Below are 19,240 nucleotides of genomic sequence, written 5' to 3' on the forward strand. Positions count from 1 at the left end.
CTCGTGTAGTATAGTATAGTATATAATGGCCACACCCTATTTTTATTTCCTGTTTTATTTTTCGCCAGTACCCTTCGACATTTTGCCGGAATTTGAAACGTATTTTAATGGTGCAAAATTTTATTTAAAATATTAAACATTTCAAAAATATGTAAGTTCCCATTTCATCGAGGACAGTCATTTTAATTCAATATTTTTATCTCAATTCAATATAAAAAAAACATATCTAACAAAATATACTTGGTATAATCAAAATTCATATTTTTTATTTAATTAAATGAATACAAATAATTTCCACTCAAGTCATTACCAAAGTATAGTGAAAATATTTAAAAAACATTATATATATGGTCCAATTTCCCCTTGAACATAGTCTTTTTATTTTTATTATTATTAGCGTATATTGGCTAATATGAGTACATTTACAACACACGTCAGCTTACCCTGTTGCAGTGTGATTTGCAAGAGCCTCGCTCTCCTCTGTTGTTTGTTTACATCTGGATTCTGTTTACCTGTCTAATTTGAGAATTGAAAAACTAAAACTAAAACTAAAAAATACTTGTCAGCGGAGTCCATTAACAAGAAAGAGCTGTTTGTCATGAAGTCAACCATTGTATTAAAATGGCTGCCGAAGTGATGAGGTACTGGCTGGCGTGGCAGATGACGCGAGCGGCGACGGTCCATGATGTAATGGCGAGCTTTTCGTCGACGAAAATGACCGTGTTTAAAAGTCTGTCAGCGTTGGGTTTGTCATTTTTATTGAATAAGCTGTTTCATAAATTATCGCCCGTAAAAGATTCTTCTCAGTAGTTACAAAGAGGAAAGTACACTTAGCGCCGGGATTGGGGAGAAAAAAAAAAGTTTGTTGACAAAAGGTTTTTCCCTCCATGATTGGTCAAGTGAGGAGTATCCAACATCCCAACGCTATCAGTTCTTCCCGACAGGAAAATAATCTTCTAGAGTGCAAGCCAGTGAAATGCTTCCCGTCTTCAGTTGCGTAAAGAGTCACAGTCAAATCTTCTAAAATGAAAAAAAAAAAAGGGAAGGACAGCACTACAGCGCTACGACAAAAGTGGCATCTTCTTGCCTCCATTTCTACTCGTGCCCTTTTTCCGGGAGAAGCTACGAGGCCGGGGGAGAGGTCTCTTCGTGCTTTTGCTGTCTTGTTCCACCCTCGGCCAATCACAATCGTGTTCCTGCTACGATCCTCTTCCTGCGACTAGGATACCTGCTGCTGGAGGTGCTGCAGGTACTCGCAGTAAGAGGACGCTGACTCGGAGCGATCTTCCACGAGGTGCTGGAAGAAAGTCGCTTTCGCCGAGGCGTCGTCCCTAAACAAAGAGAAACAAAGTCACACGTTTCAATGACGGGGCAGAATAGAACTGCATGTGGAAAATTTGGTTCATGGAGGAGGTTAATGTTTTCATTTAGACTTTTTTTTTTTTCCCTCGAGGTGCTTTCCAAGCAATTAATAATTTTGATAAGATTCCGTGAAATGTGCTTTTGTCACCCTCTTAAAATAATTGCCCAAGTCATTTTTTGGGCAAAAATATGTTTTGCTTAAATCATCTCATGATGCAAAATGGTTCAATTGTTTCCTGACAAATCTGAAAAAATGACGTGGGTGATTATTTTAGGGTGGCGTCAAATTGCTGAAAACAGACAAAATATTTTAACCATTTATATATGTTTTTAATTAATACAGAAAATGTGCATATAAAATAAGACTGTTTTGACTACTATTTAACCAAAGAGGCTAAAGTCAACATGTGTACTGTAAATCTTCATGGCGTTTGTTTATCAGTCCAAGTGTTGGACGACAAGACAGCTGAGCAAGACAACAATGGTGCTCAGGAAGGAGAAGGAGGCGGCCCAAACAATAGACTCCCTGAGGAAGCAGACGCCTCCGTCATAGAGAAGAACTTCCTCTCAAGGGATCACTGACATTTTGACAAAAAGATATCGACAGCACGTGTGGTGGGTTTCATTATTTTTTTTCACCTTTCAGCATTTTCTGTCGCCCGTACCCAGAAATGGCAATTTCAAGTCCAGAAATTAAAAACCCTGCCACACTTTGGCTTTAGCCCCAGGTGCTAGCTAGCTACCCACCCATAGTGCTCGTTAACATGCTAGGGAGCTAGCTAGCTAGCACCTGGGGCTAAAGCCAAACCACGGCAGGGTTTTTACTTTCAGCTGCTATGGCTAGCTCCCTAGCTAGCTAGCCAAACCGTGGCAGGGTTTTTAGTTTCAGGTGTTAGCTAGCTCCCTTGCTAGCTCCCATGGTGCTTGTTTACCTGCTAGGGAGCTAGCTAGCTAGCTAGAATCAGGAGCTAAAGCCAAACGGTGGCAGGGTGTTTTACTTTCTGGACCTGGATTTGCCACCTCGTGTTTATGGCGAACACCTGCTTCACCAGGCAGCGTTAAAGGGGTTACCGTGACAGCGCTTACTTGATGACGTGCAGGATGGAGCTGAAGGCTCTGTTGTCCTGCAGCCAGTCGAGGAACGCTCGCACCCTCTCCGACAGCAGCGTCTGCAGCTCAGGAATGCAAGTCTGCCAGAAACAGCATCACCGCAAACAGCCATAAAAATCAACAACAACAAAAAGACGCTTTTACCAGCCGCAAAAGCGAGTCAGCCGCACAATGTGGCGCAGGGCGGAGGGGGGGTGCGTTTGGAATGTTTGGTATGTAGGTGGTTCTGGGAGGCATCAACCCGCCTTGTGAAAAAGGGAGATAAACACGCTGACGGATGATGTCCGCCCAGTCGGCCGGAATATTCGAGGGGTGAAAAAGCAGCAACAGCAGGTTTGATTTGCTGCACTTGCTTTTTTTTTTGGGGGGGGGGGGGGGGGGGGGTCACACAAATAGAGCACCTTCCAGTGGAACCCGTGTACACGGAATCCCCAGCTATTCACTATTCATCGTTTTTTGCTATTGTTGTTTAGCACCACTCATGCATGAAGGGCTCATTTCCTGACACCAATTTAACAAGCCTCCATTTTAATGTCGTGCATTACTGACCATATTGGGTGGGATTGAAGCGTAGTTGGGGTAGTCCAGAACGTCTCGGATGAAAATGTCGTTGCAGCATTTGCCGACCCAAAGGTAAAACACCTGCACAGGTGTGAGAGAAAACAAACAAACAGTCACTATAGACTATATATAAGACATTTTGAATTGATACATTTTTGGGGGGAGGGGGGGGGGACTATATTACTAAATAAATGAAAACGCTAAATCCTAAATTAGACATTTTTTAATTGATTTTTTTTAATTTAATGGAAAAATCGCTTTACAAAATAAATGAAGACAAAGTAAAAAAAATTATTATTATTTTTTTTTGGCTTATCATATTTTTTATGATCCGATCTGTGATCCAATCCGAACCGTGACTTTTGTGATCCGTTGCACCACTACTACATAAGTGGCACGTCATTGGCCCAAATAGAAATCAATCATTATAGGAGCACGACTGAATATTCAGTGCGCTTCATGGAAACAAATGTCATACATAGTTTTGTTTTCGATGTCACCAAAATAACATACTAAAATAAAATGTGTTGATGTCTGAGTCAATAACAAAGTACAATAGTTCAACGGAAATCATGTCTCATTAAAGGCCATCATACATTTTGATGATTAAGTTGTTCTGATGAAAGTAATTACAAAACAAAATCAGGTCCACGAGTCATGCAAGTTAAAACAAGAGCTGAAATGAACAACGACAACAGAAGTCCTTGAAGGCGTCACAGTAAGAGGACAGAGATGAATACGTACGCTGCCGCAGTCCATGAGGAAGGCGCCATCTCGGCTCAGCCTCTCGGCTGACAGGTGGAGGAGAGGAGGCTGCGGGACCAGCGTGTCGTTGAGGTGGAGCGCCCCCTGCAGGTACAACACAGCAATTGCAATCGCCTTCGTGAAGGATCATTTCATTTCCTCTCCTCTTCCTCACCTGATCAGACATGTTATCCAGGCGGTACAGGTCGGGGTGAACCATCCGCATCAGCTGCTGCAGCGGCTGCGTCTTGAACTCGCACATGGCGAAGACGCGCTCGTCCAGGCGTGTGCTCGTTCCCGTGCGAAATGCTGTCTGAGAAGCAAAACGCACATCGGCCGGTGGTGATTCAAAGCGGGACCGTGGCAGGTGCACTGTAATGACGTTTGCGCAAAAAAGCAGCCGCACCTGTTTGAGCAGAGAAAGGGTGTAAAGCGGGAAAAGGCGCAGGGCGGCAGGCACCACCAGGCCAGACTGCTGCAGGTTGGACACGTTGTTCTTGTAGGCGCTCACAAAGTCCACCGCCGCGTTCGTCAGAGCCTCCCGAGCATCCAACAGGCTCGACGATACGGAGCGGTCGATGGCTTTAAAAAAAAACGCAAATTAAAACTTAACACCAAACATTTAGCCCGCAAAAAGGTTCGCGGGAAGTCCAAAGGCAGGTATCGGTGACCCACCCATGTTTGCCAGCAGGCAAGTAATGGCCTGGACGTCGGCGCCGGCGTACACGTCGCTCAGCTGATTGACCACAGGCAGACAAAGAGTGTGGACCCGGATACGCCTCTTCCCTGGAATAATACACGGATCCACGCTTAGAGGCTAAAATGCAGCCTTTTCATAGCCATCCATTTGAATAATAATAATAATAATAATAATTAGTGGTGCAACGGATCACAAAAGTCACGGTTCGGGTCGAATCACTGATTTGAGTCACGGATCGGATCGTTTTTCGGATAAAAAAAAAGAAAATGTCTTATATAGCCATGTAGGATTTATGTCTTCATTTATTTTGTAAAACATTTTCCCATTAAATAAAAAATCAATTAAATATTTCTAATATAGCCGTTTAGGAACAACTTTTAAGTGCAATATGAGGCAGAAACATTCTTATTTTTACATAGTTCAGGTGTAAAATAAGGTATTAATGGCTGTGAAAGTTGCGTTCCTATAATCTAAACAGCTAAGTGACATTTTGAGTTGAATGTTATTGTTTTTTTATGGGCAAAAGTCTTTAAAAAATAAATGAAGACAAAGTTCTATTTATCTTTTCTTTTTCTTTTTTTTTTTTAAATAATGAAAAGACCTCAACGTGCAATTTAAGGCACATTCCCTTCCTTTAAACATGGAGAGTGAATTACAAAGTAGCCTTGGTCCACAAGCTAGCCGCTAGCCACTTACGTGGGAGACTTCTGCCGTATCATACAATGACGGCGTAATTAGCGGTTTCTTAGCGGTTTCTTAGCGTCCTCAATTAGCGATTGAACGTGAGTTCGGGATAGCGTTGTCTTGATGTTGGTCGCAACTACAATGTCAATCAACTACGATGAAGAAATGTCTAAAGGGAAGTCAAGCTAGCCATCACGCCACGACGTGGGTGAATTTCAAAGTAAAAGTGTACTAAGACTATTTGCTTCACTGTCAATTTATTTTGAAGTTAGGCTTACGTTGAGTATGTTTCAGCTTCCTTGACATGTCAGAACGCTACCGACTGCGATAAAGACTCCTTCACCTTTACTGGAGGTGTAGAGCAGAGCGGCCTGGAAACACGCCAGAGAAGAGTCGACCAGCGAGTCGTCGATGGACATCTGGACGGCGAAGGCCGAGTCCGGGTTGACGTTGGCGAGGGACAGCAGGTCGGTGGAGCGTACAAAGAAGTTGCCGTGGAACGTGTGGATGGATAAACCTTTGTGGGGGAAATTGATCGTCAGCTATTTCAAGCGGCGCAGCGGGCAATATACGTTTCGGCCAGGGCAACCTTTAGTGCATCGTATTCTCATGACGGCCTCGAAGCCCAACTTCCTGCTGAGGTAGCGCGCAAGATCCTTCTGGAACTTTTCCAACTGGGCTGCGTTGTGGATGTGATGAAAGGCGGGGTAGTAGAAGATGCTGCCGGCAGAGTACTTGGAAATACACGCTGGGAAACAAAATGGTAGGATTAATGTACATGCATTTAACGCCATATTTTCTCTTTTAAGTTTTGCGAAGCATTTATAGGAAGGAATATTTTGCGATTGAACTTTTGAAGCTTTGACTTTGAAACTTTCAGTGCTGAAGAAAAACACGTCTACATTATTATCTGCACGATGATTTGTATCCGTGACTGCTTTAAGGTTGCTGTTGTGTGCACCCCTCCCCTTTAGAACAGCAACAGCAAAGGGAACGGCGAAGTGTGTCCAGAGCGCGATTAGAGACTGTAACTGGGCACAATTTAACCCGCTTGTCCTCCTTTCTGATTTGTTGTTTATTAAATGTTCTAGCTTGCCTGAACCTGACAGGAAGGAAAAACAACAACTCTTTTCATGCTGGAAGCCATGTTGGAAAGCTGAGCCACTTACCCAGCGAGGCGAGGTCAGCGTACTGGGAGCTGAGAAGAAAAAGATCAACACCGATCTGTTGTCCCGAGCAATCCAGTGCAAACTTTTTGTAGAAGTCTGTGGCGGGGCCAAGATGCTGCACTCCCTGCGAATATGTCACAGGAGCAAGCAAAATCAAGAATAATAACAAGTTTCATGGCTGGTCCCCTGGAAGTGTCGTCCTCGTGCTTCCTTGCTCTACCTTGGCACTGGAGCGCTGGCTGGGGTCCTCCCTGGACTGCAGCGAGCCGGCGCCGAGCGTGGGCAGCTGCGTCTGGAAGACGCCGACGCGTCCGCCGGTGGGCGACATGAGCTTGTAGGCGGCTTGCAGGGCGGGGCCTAGCGCGCTGTGCGTCTCCCTGCTTTGGCTGAACATGGCGGGGAGCGAGGTCAACAGGTCCTTGATCAACTGCGCCGAGGAAAGGAAAAGACGGAAGAATAGAATTCATCCACGCTCAAAAACAAAAACGCGTTTCGATGAATGTTCTGGAAGGTTTGAGTAAGTGACAATCTACCTCTATACTCTCCTTCAAATTCACCATTAGACTGTCATGGGATGGGATGAATACATCTGCGGGAAAAAATAAGTTTAAATGCAATACTACTTTGGGGGGACATGCAGTTAGAAAATTTGCCATAAGAACATCATTGTCATGTCACGATATTAACTCATTTGCTCCCAAAAGCGTTTTGTGTGCCTTGCAAAACCAGTCAGAATCCAGGAAAACAGCCAGGAGCGAAAGGGGTTGCTTCAGTGAAAATGGCTGCGAGTGAATGAGTTAAAAGCAGCACATAAATCAATAGGTGAGGTTGTATTTTTTTTGTACTGTTCTTGCACCACCTAGTGGCTAATTTATTAGAGCAGCTTAATTTTAGTTAGGTATGTTTTGGCCACTGCGGCGCTTATCTCTTGCATAAATCAGTCATACATGCTAATATTTTTCAACATCTCTGTCAAAAAATATTATTTTTTGCCCATTTCAGGCGAATACAGCATTGGAAGCTAACATGGGCAGACATCCGGCTATCGTAACCCATGTTTGGAATACACCGTGTCCAAATCAAACAGTAAGCAGAGCTGCAATGATATTTCCTGGACACGCTGATTAGCATTGGCTAATTAGGGATGTGTGTATAAAAATATATCACAAATATGTCCTTAAAACGCCTTTGAACGGTTTTAAATTGTGAAAAAAAAAACGTCTCTTTACAACACAGCTCTAATGTCACAAAGCGAAAGAAATGCTGATTATGAGAAGTCAATACCGTCAATATCAGTCACCACCAGCATCTGTGGCTGAGACAGTCCCTCCTGGAGGTTGTAGAAGTGGACGCTGCAGTCAAATGTGAGGAATCCCACCTTGGTACGCGAGTCACCAGGCAACCTAAACAACAGTTTTTTTTGTTTAGTTTTTTTAAATCCTACCATCTGTTTCTAGGCACAGTTTCTTGACGATCCCGACACTCACTTTTCCAGGTTCTCCAGGAGCGACTCGCAGAAATATTTCAGGTACCCGCTTTCCACGGCATTGTGTGAGACGTCGAGCACGAACAGGTAGACTGATGGCTGAGGGGGTCGCAGCTATCGACACAAGTTTAGTTGAGAATTTGAATTGTGGCGAAGTCAGCATAGAAAATACAATCAGCGGCCACAAAATTAGGTACACCTGCATACAATCAAAAACAAATCATTTGCTCCCAAAAACTTAGAAATATGTTCTAGTTTAAGTGTCCCAAAGACTGATTTATACGGTTTTTTTTTGTTTTTTTTTTAATGCTAGAGCATACAGAAGAATTTGATGCAAACTCTCAATTGCAGAGAATAGTTGAGGGAATTGTAGTTATCACAAACACGGCCAGCAGAGCAAAAGAGATCAACCAGGGCCATGTCGAAAAAAGCTCATTTACCCACAGTTATATACAGTTTTGTGAATAATGATGAAATTTAGCTATATTCTGCAAAACGGCAACAGATAGAAATATACTTTTTTTTTTATTTATAGACTCTAATCTTTCTTTTGGTAGGTTCCACATTTTTATAGCAATAGAACACAGTATTCTGTGGGCCTTGCAAAATCAGTCAAAATCCAGTAAAACAGCCGGGAGTGAAGGGGATTGCTTCAGTGAAAATTGCCGGGAGTGAATGAGTTAAAATATTACAACTTAATCATTGCTCGGGGAACCACATGTTTGGCAGACATAATTTGTTGTTGCTGACAGTGCATCAAAACTGAGCATCAGGTTTTGCACTTCATGCAAGTCAAACAAGACAGCCATCTAGTGGACTGTTGCACTCAAAACAAGTCAGAAGTAAAAAATAAAATAAATAAAAATTCTCACCATGTAGTCTGAGGAGGCGATGAATTCTACGGTAGCGTTTTGGACTTCCGGTCTCTTGTGGGGTTCGCCGTATGACCTCGTCACCGGGTTGTACATGAACTCATCTGGTACTGGAAACAAAATTAAGTTGAACATTAATTAATGCGTGGCTAAAAGTAGCAAACGCTCCATGAAACGTTTCCGTACCATCGTTGACCCGATAGCAGAGGTTACACTTCCACCGGCGCTGGTCCAGGAAGGTAACAAAAGGGTTGATGTAGGTGCGGCAGTTGCGACAGCGGACGATGGTGTTGGACGTGATGACTGGCAATTGCTGCACACACACATTTATTAAAAATGCAAACTGATGTGACCCAATTCTCTAATCACACCTCAAACATGAACTTATGTTTAAAATGGAAGTCAACTTAAACATTTCTTGACAATAATACTTTTACATGTGACCTCACTAGTCTCAAGGGATACTTGACTTCAGCAGTAAAAAGTGAATATTTTGGCTATATTTAATGTGGTAACTTGTAGAATTAATACCTTTTAAAAGCGGATTTTCTACTTGCTGTCAACTGAAGATGACATCATCTGTGCTGAGGAAGTAGGTAACGACCAATCATGGCTCACCTGTTTTCTGGATTTGGTCAGTAAATTGAGCCATGATTGGTCGTTACCTACTTCCTCAGCACAGGTGATGTCATCATCAGTCTACAGGAAGTGGAAAAATATAGTTTTTAAATGTATTAATTCTACATAAAAAATAATGGCGTTATCAAATTAATTAACTTCACTGCTGAAAATGGCTCAATGAGTCAAGTATCCCTTTAATATCGCATTTGTGGAATATGAGTTATGAAGCAAAATCCAACCGTTTTTATCCATCTCAAGGGGCGGCCATTTTGACACTTGCTGTCGACTGAAGATGACATCACAGTTGCTCAGGTGACAACCAATCACAGCTCAGCTTCAGAAAATAGGTGAACTGTGATTGGTCGTTGCCTGAGCAATTGTGATGTCATCTTCAGTCGACAGCAAGTGGCAAAATGGCCGTCTTCTGATATTGATCAAAACTGCTGGATTTTGCTGCTTAACTCATATTCCACTAATGCAATGTTAACCAAAATACCATATTTAGACTAGTGGGGCTGCATAGAACATATTACTGTCAATATATTTGTGGGGCTGGGGAAAAAAAGTCGACCACTAAAATTGGTCGGCACAAAAATGCATGCGCCAAAGTTATTTTCATAATTCAAAAATAAATAAAAAATTGCATTCACCACTACTAACTAAGATGCTTCTTAGGGTTTGTTTGTGGTCTTTTAAGGGAGAAAATTTGCATCGCTACATGTCTTGTTTGTAACAAAACAATCCGCATTAAAAAAAAAAAATCGCTAAATAAATAAAAGAGCTCTAATGAATTTATTGGAGCCAAACACACGTAAGATGGTGGCCCTACTACGCGTGTCAGCAAAAGGAAGGCAATATCTACTATAGCATAGAGCAAGACTCACTCCTCCCGATACGGCGACTCCTTACGTGTTTTTTTTTTTTCACTGCTCCAACTAGCGTGCAGGCTAACTTTGCTTCGTAACGATATGGCTAATTTGCATAAAAAACCACTCCCCACGTAGTTCTCTGGTCTTTCTGGGAGCCCAATAGTTTTCTTAATTCTCCATTGGACTCCAGAGAATTTCGTCCTGGAGTACAAGCGTCCTCGTCTACTTCTATCAGTGACCCTCTTAGCAACTAGCACCTCTAAAAATAAACTGGCTTCGCTCACATCGTCCCGCTTGTCAATGAAGCAAACCTTCTGCATCAAATGAAACGCCGAGATACTCATTGAGCTTAAGCCTCTCCACATTGGATGACGATGTTGTCAATTCCAAACTTGGACTGTGGATCTTCCGCTTTGCAGCTTTTTCTGCTTTCGAGCTCAGAGCGTACCTGTAGATCTCTGAAGGGGTGAAGGAGGAGGCCAAGGGGCAGCCGGGCCTTGTTGAGCAGAGCCTGCGTTTGAGGCATGCTGGTCAGGGTACATCGGAACGTCCTTATAAGGACGAGAAACAGGAAGTTGATTTGCATCCTATTATTATTATTTATTTATTTATTTTTTCCTCCACAGACTTTAGCAAGAGGTCAAAAACGTTTTACATACTGCGGGCTGCAGTTGACCTTCTTCAGCTCCGAACTCAGGTTGGGTTCGGGGGCCTCCAGAGGTCTCGGGGGGAGCAAATTCCTCTCCTGCAGCAGGTTGAGAGGCCTGAGAGCCTCCACCTCCAACTCCGGGACCCCGCTCAGGCCCCCCAGGGCCGCAGACAGCTGCGACATGCTCGGGAAAGGCTGAACGCAAACCAAAGAAGCCAGCGTAGAAATTGACCAACATGTTAATGAATCCATTTGGTTGAAGGCGGGGGGGCCGAACCTGGGAGTACTGCTGGTAGCCCGTCGGTCCAAGCAGCTCGTGAGAGGCCGGCGAGTCCGTGAGCGCGGTTGGTCCTTGCTGATAATTTGGCTGCGCGGCCGGGTAGCCGTAGCTACCGTAGGGCGGCGCTTGATTGGTCATATTGGCGGAAGGTGGCATCGAATCTGCATGAGGGTTTGTTTTGACCGAAAATGACAACAATAAAAAACATCAAATATAAATGAATAAATACATTAGTCACAACTTCAATAGTGATTAATCGCAAATTTTATATATGTTCTAAATGTACAATAATTTTCAAAAACGTTTTTATACTATTGTTAACATAAAAGTGGAACAAATGTTAAACTAATAGAAATATGGCTGCATCTGTCTTTTCCCCCCCCATAATATTTCATAATAATTAATAAAATTCAGTTAAAATTAAAAAGATGTCCTGTACTGTAAAAAAACAAGTGTGATATTGATTTGTGTTGGTCATTTTTCTGCCACTAGATGGCATTATTGCATTTGTAAGACATTGGTGACAGCTCAGTGCATTTTTCTTTTCATATTAACAACTATCTCATCTTTAACATGAAGTAACTTGTGAAATTCTGCACATTTTAAAAATTGTAAAGTACAACGTGACCCCAGTTTCCACAAATGTATGCATTATTATCACTGCTAAATTTTGCCGTGATGTCCGCTGCGTTGCCACGGGAATTCCCCCAATTAGTGGCGTTAAAGGAACTTTAAAATAACTCAAAATTAATTCATTAATTTTGACACCCCTAAAATAAAATAAAACAATAAAAATAGATAGACTGAGCAAACTTTTGTGCTCAAAAGTTCTGTATTAATTGATAGTTTTTTAAATTTTATTTCATTATTGTTTGTGACCTCGTACATACCAGGATAATTGCCTCCTTCCAGGGAATCATAACTGTTGGGCACTGGTGATGCGCTGCCGGTGGTGGACGACGATAATGTGTCGTCGCCTGAAAAAGCATCACGGTGACAAAGAATCAACGGGGACGCTAGATTGACGAAATTAAATTCAAGGAAATGGAAATATAACGTGTGAAGGATCCCGTTAGCTTTATTGCTAAAGTTACACATGTGTGTCCTAATATCAAAAAACGATAAGAAAATACTTGAGAGGGAAGATTTTCTGTCCCACAACAAACCCAAGCGGCTGGCAAGGGAAGCTCAACGGATCCAATTAGTGCTGACTAAATCGGACTTCCAAACGAGTGGATTATCTGCTCTGGTACACTTAAGGCAACAGGATGGCTGAGGAACGTGACCCCTCGGGGGTCAATGGGATGGAAATGATAAATGTTAAAACTCGAAACCGAAAGCGCACCTGCTTCCTCATCCTCTTCCTCATCGTCGTCATCCTCATCATCCTCCGAGCTGGATGACGAGGGGGCCGCGTTTGGACCCGAGGCCGAGCTAGCGCCGCTATTAGCGACGTAGCCATACTGCGTGCCTGTTGGAAATGGGAGAAAGGGGGAGGGGGAGGGGGGGGATGGTGAGCAGAAGTGATCAGGAATGTCTTCCTAAATGTAAATAGTAGGGATCGATATTCAGCGTTTTGACAAATATCGGCACTTTTTACTCTAGAAAATGATAGGGAGGTATTTAGTTTTTAATACATGCTAATGGCCCTGGGAGGTTGTCTATTGACTAAGATTTGGGGGGGGGGGGACTCCCAATATTTTTCAAATCTTAAAAGTTAGTCAAAAAACATGTGCTAAAAATTACCAACAAATTTTGAGTTTTTTTACACCACATTTTCCCTTTTAGTCTATATGAATATCAGCTCCAATTATCAGTTATCCGCCTCCTTGATTACTAATAATCCATATCGGCTCTGAAAAAAACATCGGTCTATCTCTAGTAAAAAATTTAGAACATTACAATTTGGTGTAAATTGGTGAAAACAAGCAGATACTTGGTGTCTTATAAGGTGTACCGCTTCGTATCAGCATATTTGGAAGTAGGGTAATAATTACTGGATGCAACACCTCAAAGTGCAGCTGTGACAAATTGAATTATGAATTTGTAAACGATGCACAAAGTGAGCAGCAGGGTGCAAAACAAAACAAAACAAGAAAACAAAATCTGCCGTCCCCGACCTGAAAATAGCGCCGCCACGGACACAATGCGTTATTTACCTTGATGGTGGCCTGGTGAGGAGTGCACCGACGTTGCGGGAGTTCCCGATGGCGGTCGCTCTCCGTTCGTACCGCCGCCGACGTAGGCGTCGTAGTTTAAAGAAGCCTGGTGGTCGTAGTGTTGGTGGGCTGTGTTTGCGACTGCAATGGCAAAACGGACAAGAGGAAATGAATTCAAATGATCTGGAGTGGTACTTGGTTCTTTGTTGAAAGTGCGTAAGGGACTGTAAAAGTAGGAGTGCGAGTGTGGCCGGTTGACATGTGGCCTGCGAATGGACGTTAATCAGTGCCAAAGTCAGATGGGATGAACGCCAGTCCATTTGTGGACGCACTAAAGAAGTCTTTGAGTGTCTAGAAAAGCGCTATAGAAATCGGATGCATTATTATTATTATTATTAAATACAATAGATGGCTGGATTAAGCCATATACAGTACAATGGGTGTGCCACAAGGCTCCATCCTGAGACCACAGGGTTTTTGTGTGTGTGTGTTTTTTTACAAACTAGAATGTGAAATAGACCAATATGGTATTTTCAGGGCCGATAAACGATTATTCGTAGTCGAGGAGACCGACAACCAATTTTTCAAAAAGTATTAAACTGCGTAAAAGTTTTTGAGAATACAAAAGCTTTACAGCATTATTGAACTTAGAAAAAAAACAAAAAAAAAACTTAACTCATTCACTCCCAATCATTTCCACTGAAGCAATCCCCTTCACTCCCGGCTGTTTTACTGGATCTTGACTAATTTTGCAAGCCCCACATAATATTGTGTTCTATTGCTATAAAAACATGGAACCTACCAAAAGAAAGATTAGTGTCTCTTCTTTCATCAGGAAGAGAAGGTATATTTGTATCTGTTTACATTCAGCAGTAATTAGCATTAGAATGTAGCTAAATTTCATAATTATTCACAAATCTGTTTAAAATACTGGGGAAAATAGCTTTTTTGCAACATGGTTGATCTCTTATACTCTGCTGCCACCTGCTGATTAAAAAAAAAGAAGAACTACCATTGCTTCAACCGTCCTCTTCAGGTCAGAGGCTGCATCAAAGCCATCCATGCTCTAGCATTAGCATTTTTGGGACAATGGCAATATTTAAAATAGAACGGATGTATACGTTTTGGGGAGCAAATAAGCTAAACAATTGACATCCTTTTAAATGTATAACAAAATGTTCAGAGAGCCCCCAAGGTTATCAGTGCGTCTTAAAAAGTGAAATGGAAACTTAAACAAGTAACTACCATAGATAGCACTCTTATGTTTTTCCAAAATGTAAAAATACTTAAACGTTCACATTTCTTTGTTTTAATGCCAAACAAAAACAAAAGGTTCAGAATGTTCCCAGGGTCAGCAGGATCTCTTATTAAGTTAACAAAAATTTAAATATTAGTTCCCTGACATTAAAATGGTTTTAGAGTTACCTTATATCCGCCGCCAGATAATAAAAAAAAAAGAAAAAAAAAGGGCCGATACTGATATTCGTCAAAATGCCCAATATCGACGCACATAATCGGCCTGTCTCTGTACTAGAATGTAGTCTTTGTCCACAGGTGTGAATGTATGAAATCTCTCGCTGTCACTTTAGGAAGAAACATTTTTTTTTTTATATTTTGAATTTGACGGAAATATGATCAACCAGGGGATACAAGCCACATTTGAGTTGACCTTTCCTAAACCATTCTAAAAAGTCACTTTACAAAGCAGAAGCAAAAGTTTTAAAACTAAATAAATAAAAAGGCCATACCTGTGCTTCTTTGACCATTGACAGCTGGTGCTATCTGAGTGGGAGGAGCCACATTATACCCAGGGTGCACCGCTGCTGCTGCGGTAGTAGCAGAACCCGGCGGGGGGTTGCTGCACTGCGTCGCTCCCGCCGTCGCTGCAATCTGGCCGGAGACAAGCGTGCCATACTGGCTCGTCCCCGGCGCAGACGGGTAGGATACGATGGGGTAGACGGCAGCCCCGGGGCCACTAGGTGGCGCCGCCAACAAAGTGGGCTGCTGCTGCTGCGCGTGGTACGACGTCTGTCCGTAATAACCTCCTGGAGTGGCATAGGGCGGATGCTGCTGCTGGAATTGTGCGTAGTGGCCGCTCGTGGAGCGTACGGCGGCGGCGGCGTGCCGCTGGGGAGGGGGCGCAGAGCATGGGGGTGCTACACGGCGGTCATTTGGGTCGTAGTTGTTCACGTGGTGGGCACTGTTTGTGACGGGGGCTTTGCTGGACACACCGGTGCAGTGTGACGGGATGGTGGGGCGGTTCTGTTGCTGAGGTGGGGCTCCATAGTAACCCATGTTGGTGTACGTTTGAACTGGACCTGGAAAGTAAAAAAGAAAAAAAAGAAAAAAAAGATTCATGTTAATATTAAATGTGGTGGGACAAAATATCAGAGCTTTATTTATAGCAGTCAGATTAAAAGAAATGTAAAAATGATAGCACTTCTCTTGGCGGTGCTTTTATTGAGTCAAGGCACAAATTTGACATGAACTCAACTTTATTTATAAAGCGCTTTAAAACAACCGTAGCCGTACATGGAATCAGTCGTGCAGTAAAAAGAAGTGAAACAAGAATAAGAAAACATTAAATAACTAAGTAAGTATGTAAGTAAATTAATATTAATAACAGAAGTAGGTAAGTGAGCAAAGATTCATTATTTGTAGTAAATAAATGATCGTTGGACCAATGGGCTCTTTGCACAAATCCACGACTTTCGTGATTGGACAAAACTGATTAATCCAGGTGTGTCTGGCCATTGTCGTCGTGGTTACTGAGGTCAGGCACACCTGGATGAAACAGTTTGTCCAATCAGGAAAGACAGGAAGTGAAGGCGTGGTTCAGGAAGTAGTGGATTTGTGCAAAGGGTTCACTGAGCAATCCAATGTGTGAGTAAACTGAGACAAGATCATTGTTATTTTTTTGTGACAATTCTTGGGTCGTCTGCTTTGAGTTTTGCTGCATGTAAAATATGTGCACCAACTCAAACAAAAAGTTTGCAAAACCCTCGTGTGGGGGTATCTTGATGGAGCTGCGGCACCTGAAAGCCTTTCGTTTCATTTGTTCGATCATATAAAACCATATCTACTTTAATGATGCCTTAAATGCGATATCACAGCACACGCTTTGTTGTTAACCGCACACAACCTTCATCAGCAGCTGTTAGCTCAGCAGCTCCGGTGCACTGCTAATGCAAACATGACAGCGCTGACAATAAACACTTAAACTACACGCTGATGATCAAATCTGTGTCCAACTGGAGGCAAATTGATGACAATTTGTGAAATACAGCTTCTTAATGTGGAGCAAAATTGCCATCTTGCTCGCCCATGGACGCTAGGCTAATGTTAGCATCCTCCTTTGATTTGCAAGCCATCAAAATGGTGCACCTAGAAGCATAAATTGATTTAAACTGCAATATATTATAAATGCAACTCTCTTTGTTGTCGTTTTTCCATCTCTAATGTAAGGTTATGATTACATGAGGGTGGCAAGTGACGAGTATGCAACTATCACATTAGCGTGTGCATGCTAAAGCTCAGGGAGCTGGCTAATCGCATCATCCGGCCATCTTTACCATTCTGTCGGGGAGGAGCAGCAGCTCCGCCGTTCGGCGTTGGGCTCTGACCGTAGCCGAAGTAGCCGTTTACCGGCGCCGACATCACGCCCACGACAGCACCCCCGAACTCACAGATACACTGCTGGCTCAGAAATAAAGAAAGCGCATGAGTGCCACCAGACGCCGAGCCCTGTGCGCAGCTATGATCCGCTGCAGGCGAGGCCGCAGATGGTAATAGGCGACCCGGGTTTGAGCTGGGTCAGCGGCCGAACTGAGTGAAGGTTCCGGGGGGGGGGAGGATGTTGGCCAGGCTTCGCTGTCTCACGCTGGTCCTTTCGGGGCGTTCCATGGGAGTGGGAATTTAAAGCTCCCATTGGGGAACAAGCAACAGGAACGCCCCTCTGAACTTTAAAATCCGACTTTGAACGTAAAATAAATTTAAAATTGCTTACCCTTATCTGTCAATAATGAGTGGAAACCATACAGATTGATATTTGTGTGGGCTTTGACGAAATAGTTTAATTTATGCTACTGGAACACTCTTTTCTTTCTAAAATACGACTCGGAAATGGCAAGCGAATACAACACAAATGTCCAAGATGGCACCTGTTAAAAGTAAGCGAAAAATATGCAATTTAATACTTTTATTGACTTAAATGTCGTTAAAGCAGTCACGTGTGTACTAATGGTCGACATATATCTCTGGAAGTGTGTTTGTATCTTTTGTTTGTCGACAAAAAAAGTCAGCGTACCTGTGCGATATGATACGTCGTTCCCATTACAATATCAACCCGAAAGATGTAAGAATTCATATTTATGTATGGTTTGGCTTCAACGTAGGTTATCACCATACATCTTAATTAGTCTGATTTTTGACAAATGCATCAAGACAGTGATGTGACGTTCCATTTGGCCCATAGTCTAGTTTAGATGTTGCAATACTGCCATCTTCCGCACAACGAGTTGCATTACAAGTCGACTGTTTGTAGTGCAAGCACAAACAGCACTGTATTAAAAACACATAATATCAAATACCGAGAATAAAACAAAAATACAATATTTTACTGCAGACCACAGGGGGAAATACTATCAATAATATATTCCAGTTAAATTAAATTTATACTCTTTATTTTTATTTTTATAATCATCATGTTTTTAATAAATAAATATGTATGAAATACACACATATTTATTTGTAAAGTTTAAATGTGTCATCACTCATCAAGAATTCACTACAGTAATGATAATTTCTATCAAAACCAAAAACTGCAATCGTTTAGTAATATAGTGACCCCTGCTGGTCAATCTAAGCAGTGACTTGAAACAGTTTGACTATGACTAATATTGTTGCTTCTATTATCGGCTCACGAGAACATCTGGATTTTGTTTGGGGTTAATCAAAGGCAATTCATAGGGTGGCTTCCATTTCACATTCAAATCATCGATTATAAGACAGTGTGCACACTGGTTTATTTTTACCTCCCCTCTTGATTTTTTTTTCGAATTGAGTTGTCGAGGTGAGAGGCCTCATTAATGGTGAGAAACATTTTTGAAATAATTTATCTTACGATGAGCAATTTAGGGTCTTGTAATCGAGGCTCGCATAATTCATATAGCAAAATGTGCCTACAGATGCAAAGTGTCAAACATCGGCTCGTAGTGAACGAGACCATTTAATGGCTAACCGAAGGCGGCTTTTTCTAGCACGTTGCAGCAAAACGCTCCATAATTGACATATAAAAACAAAGAGCAGCAAAAACGGAACCCCGCAACGCATGGCAGCTCGGGGCCCCGCCGCAGTAGTAAAGGGCATCGCCACAGTTAACGGCCCTCTCGGCGTGGGGCTTGCGCCCGACCTCGCCTCCCGTTCAAACACTTTCACGTGCGCGTGAATTATTGCCAACAAAGTCCTTATACAATGTGCTGAAATTCTTCTCGACCCCGCTGCGCTCGTGGCCCCGCGCCAAGGCCGGTGTAAATGTTGAGGACAATCAACGGCGCGCACTTAAAGTTCATCATCTCGCATGGGTCTGCGTTCCTTGAGGCTATCGTAAAAAAAAAATAAAATAAAATCACCTCCACAGTGCAGGAGGAGGGCGACATGTAAGCTTAGTGCGTAAAACGCGGTGAGCTCATGAAATGAATGTAACATTAATGTTAAGTGCTTGTAAAATGTCTCTTTTGCTCTGCGTTACCTCACGACCAATGAGAAATGCGGTGAATAACCCAGCTTTTATTAGGAAGTTTTTTTTTTAATGAAACAGTCCAGAAGCGGGTAAGCTGAGAGGAACGCCGAAACCCCCAGCCAATCAATCGCACATATTTGAGTCTGCACTGAACCCGGGCATATTTGATATTCATCATTCTGTCCTCCATTTTTTTTTTTTGCTTTTTGTGCTCAGGTCAAAGGAATATTAGTA

The 19,240-nt window shown here is 42.6% G+C and overlaps 1 protein-coding gene across 2 annotated transcripts; it reads right to left on the reverse strand.

Moving 5' to 3' along the window:
- Window positions 1-244: 244 nt before the first annotated feature.
- sec24b (SEC24 homolog B, COPII coat complex component) lies at window positions 245-17,141 on the reverse strand. Of its 2 annotated transcripts, XM_086085381.1 has the most exons (24): window positions 16,839-17,141; window positions 15,015-15,584; window positions 13,267-13,407; window positions 12,453-12,578; window positions 11,998-12,084; window positions 11,105-11,268; window positions 10,838-11,022; window positions 10,627-10,729; window positions 8,875-9,001; window positions 8,689-8,798; window positions 7,818-7,930; window positions 7,615-7,733; window positions 6,864-6,919; window positions 6,551-6,757; window positions 6,331-6,454; window positions 5,751-5,909; window positions 5,505-5,678; window positions 4,453-4,563; window positions 4,184-4,359; window positions 3,953-4,090; window positions 3,778-3,882; window positions 3,022-3,114; window positions 2,449-2,552; window positions 245-1,331 (listed from the first exon to the last, which is right to left on the reverse strand). In XM_086085381.1, the coding sequence occupies exons 1-24, from the start codon at window positions 16,921-16,923 to the stop codon at window positions 1,220-1,222; spliced, it is 3,489 nt and encodes a 1,162-aa protein (XP_085941507.1). In that variant the 5' UTR covers window positions 16,924-17,141; the 3' UTR covers window positions 245-1,219. The 2 variants fall into 2 exon arrangements, 1 of the variants encoding a protein (XP_085941507.1); XR_015096000.1 differs by lacking the exons at window positions 245-1,331; window positions 2,449-2,552; window positions 3,022-3,114 and having other exon boundaries at window positions 3,953-4,086.
- Between the last annotated feature and the right edge of the window lie 2,099 nt (window positions 17,142-19,240).

This window comes from Leptonotus elevatus, chromosome 9 (assembly GCF_054856555.1).
Source record: "Leptonotus elevatus isolate MCC_2025b chromosome 9, RoL_Lele_1.0, whole genome shotgun sequence".
Classification (NCBI taxonomy): domain Eukaryota; kingdom Metazoa; phylum Chordata; class Actinopteri; order Syngnathiformes; family Syngnathidae; genus Leptonotus; species Leptonotus elevatus.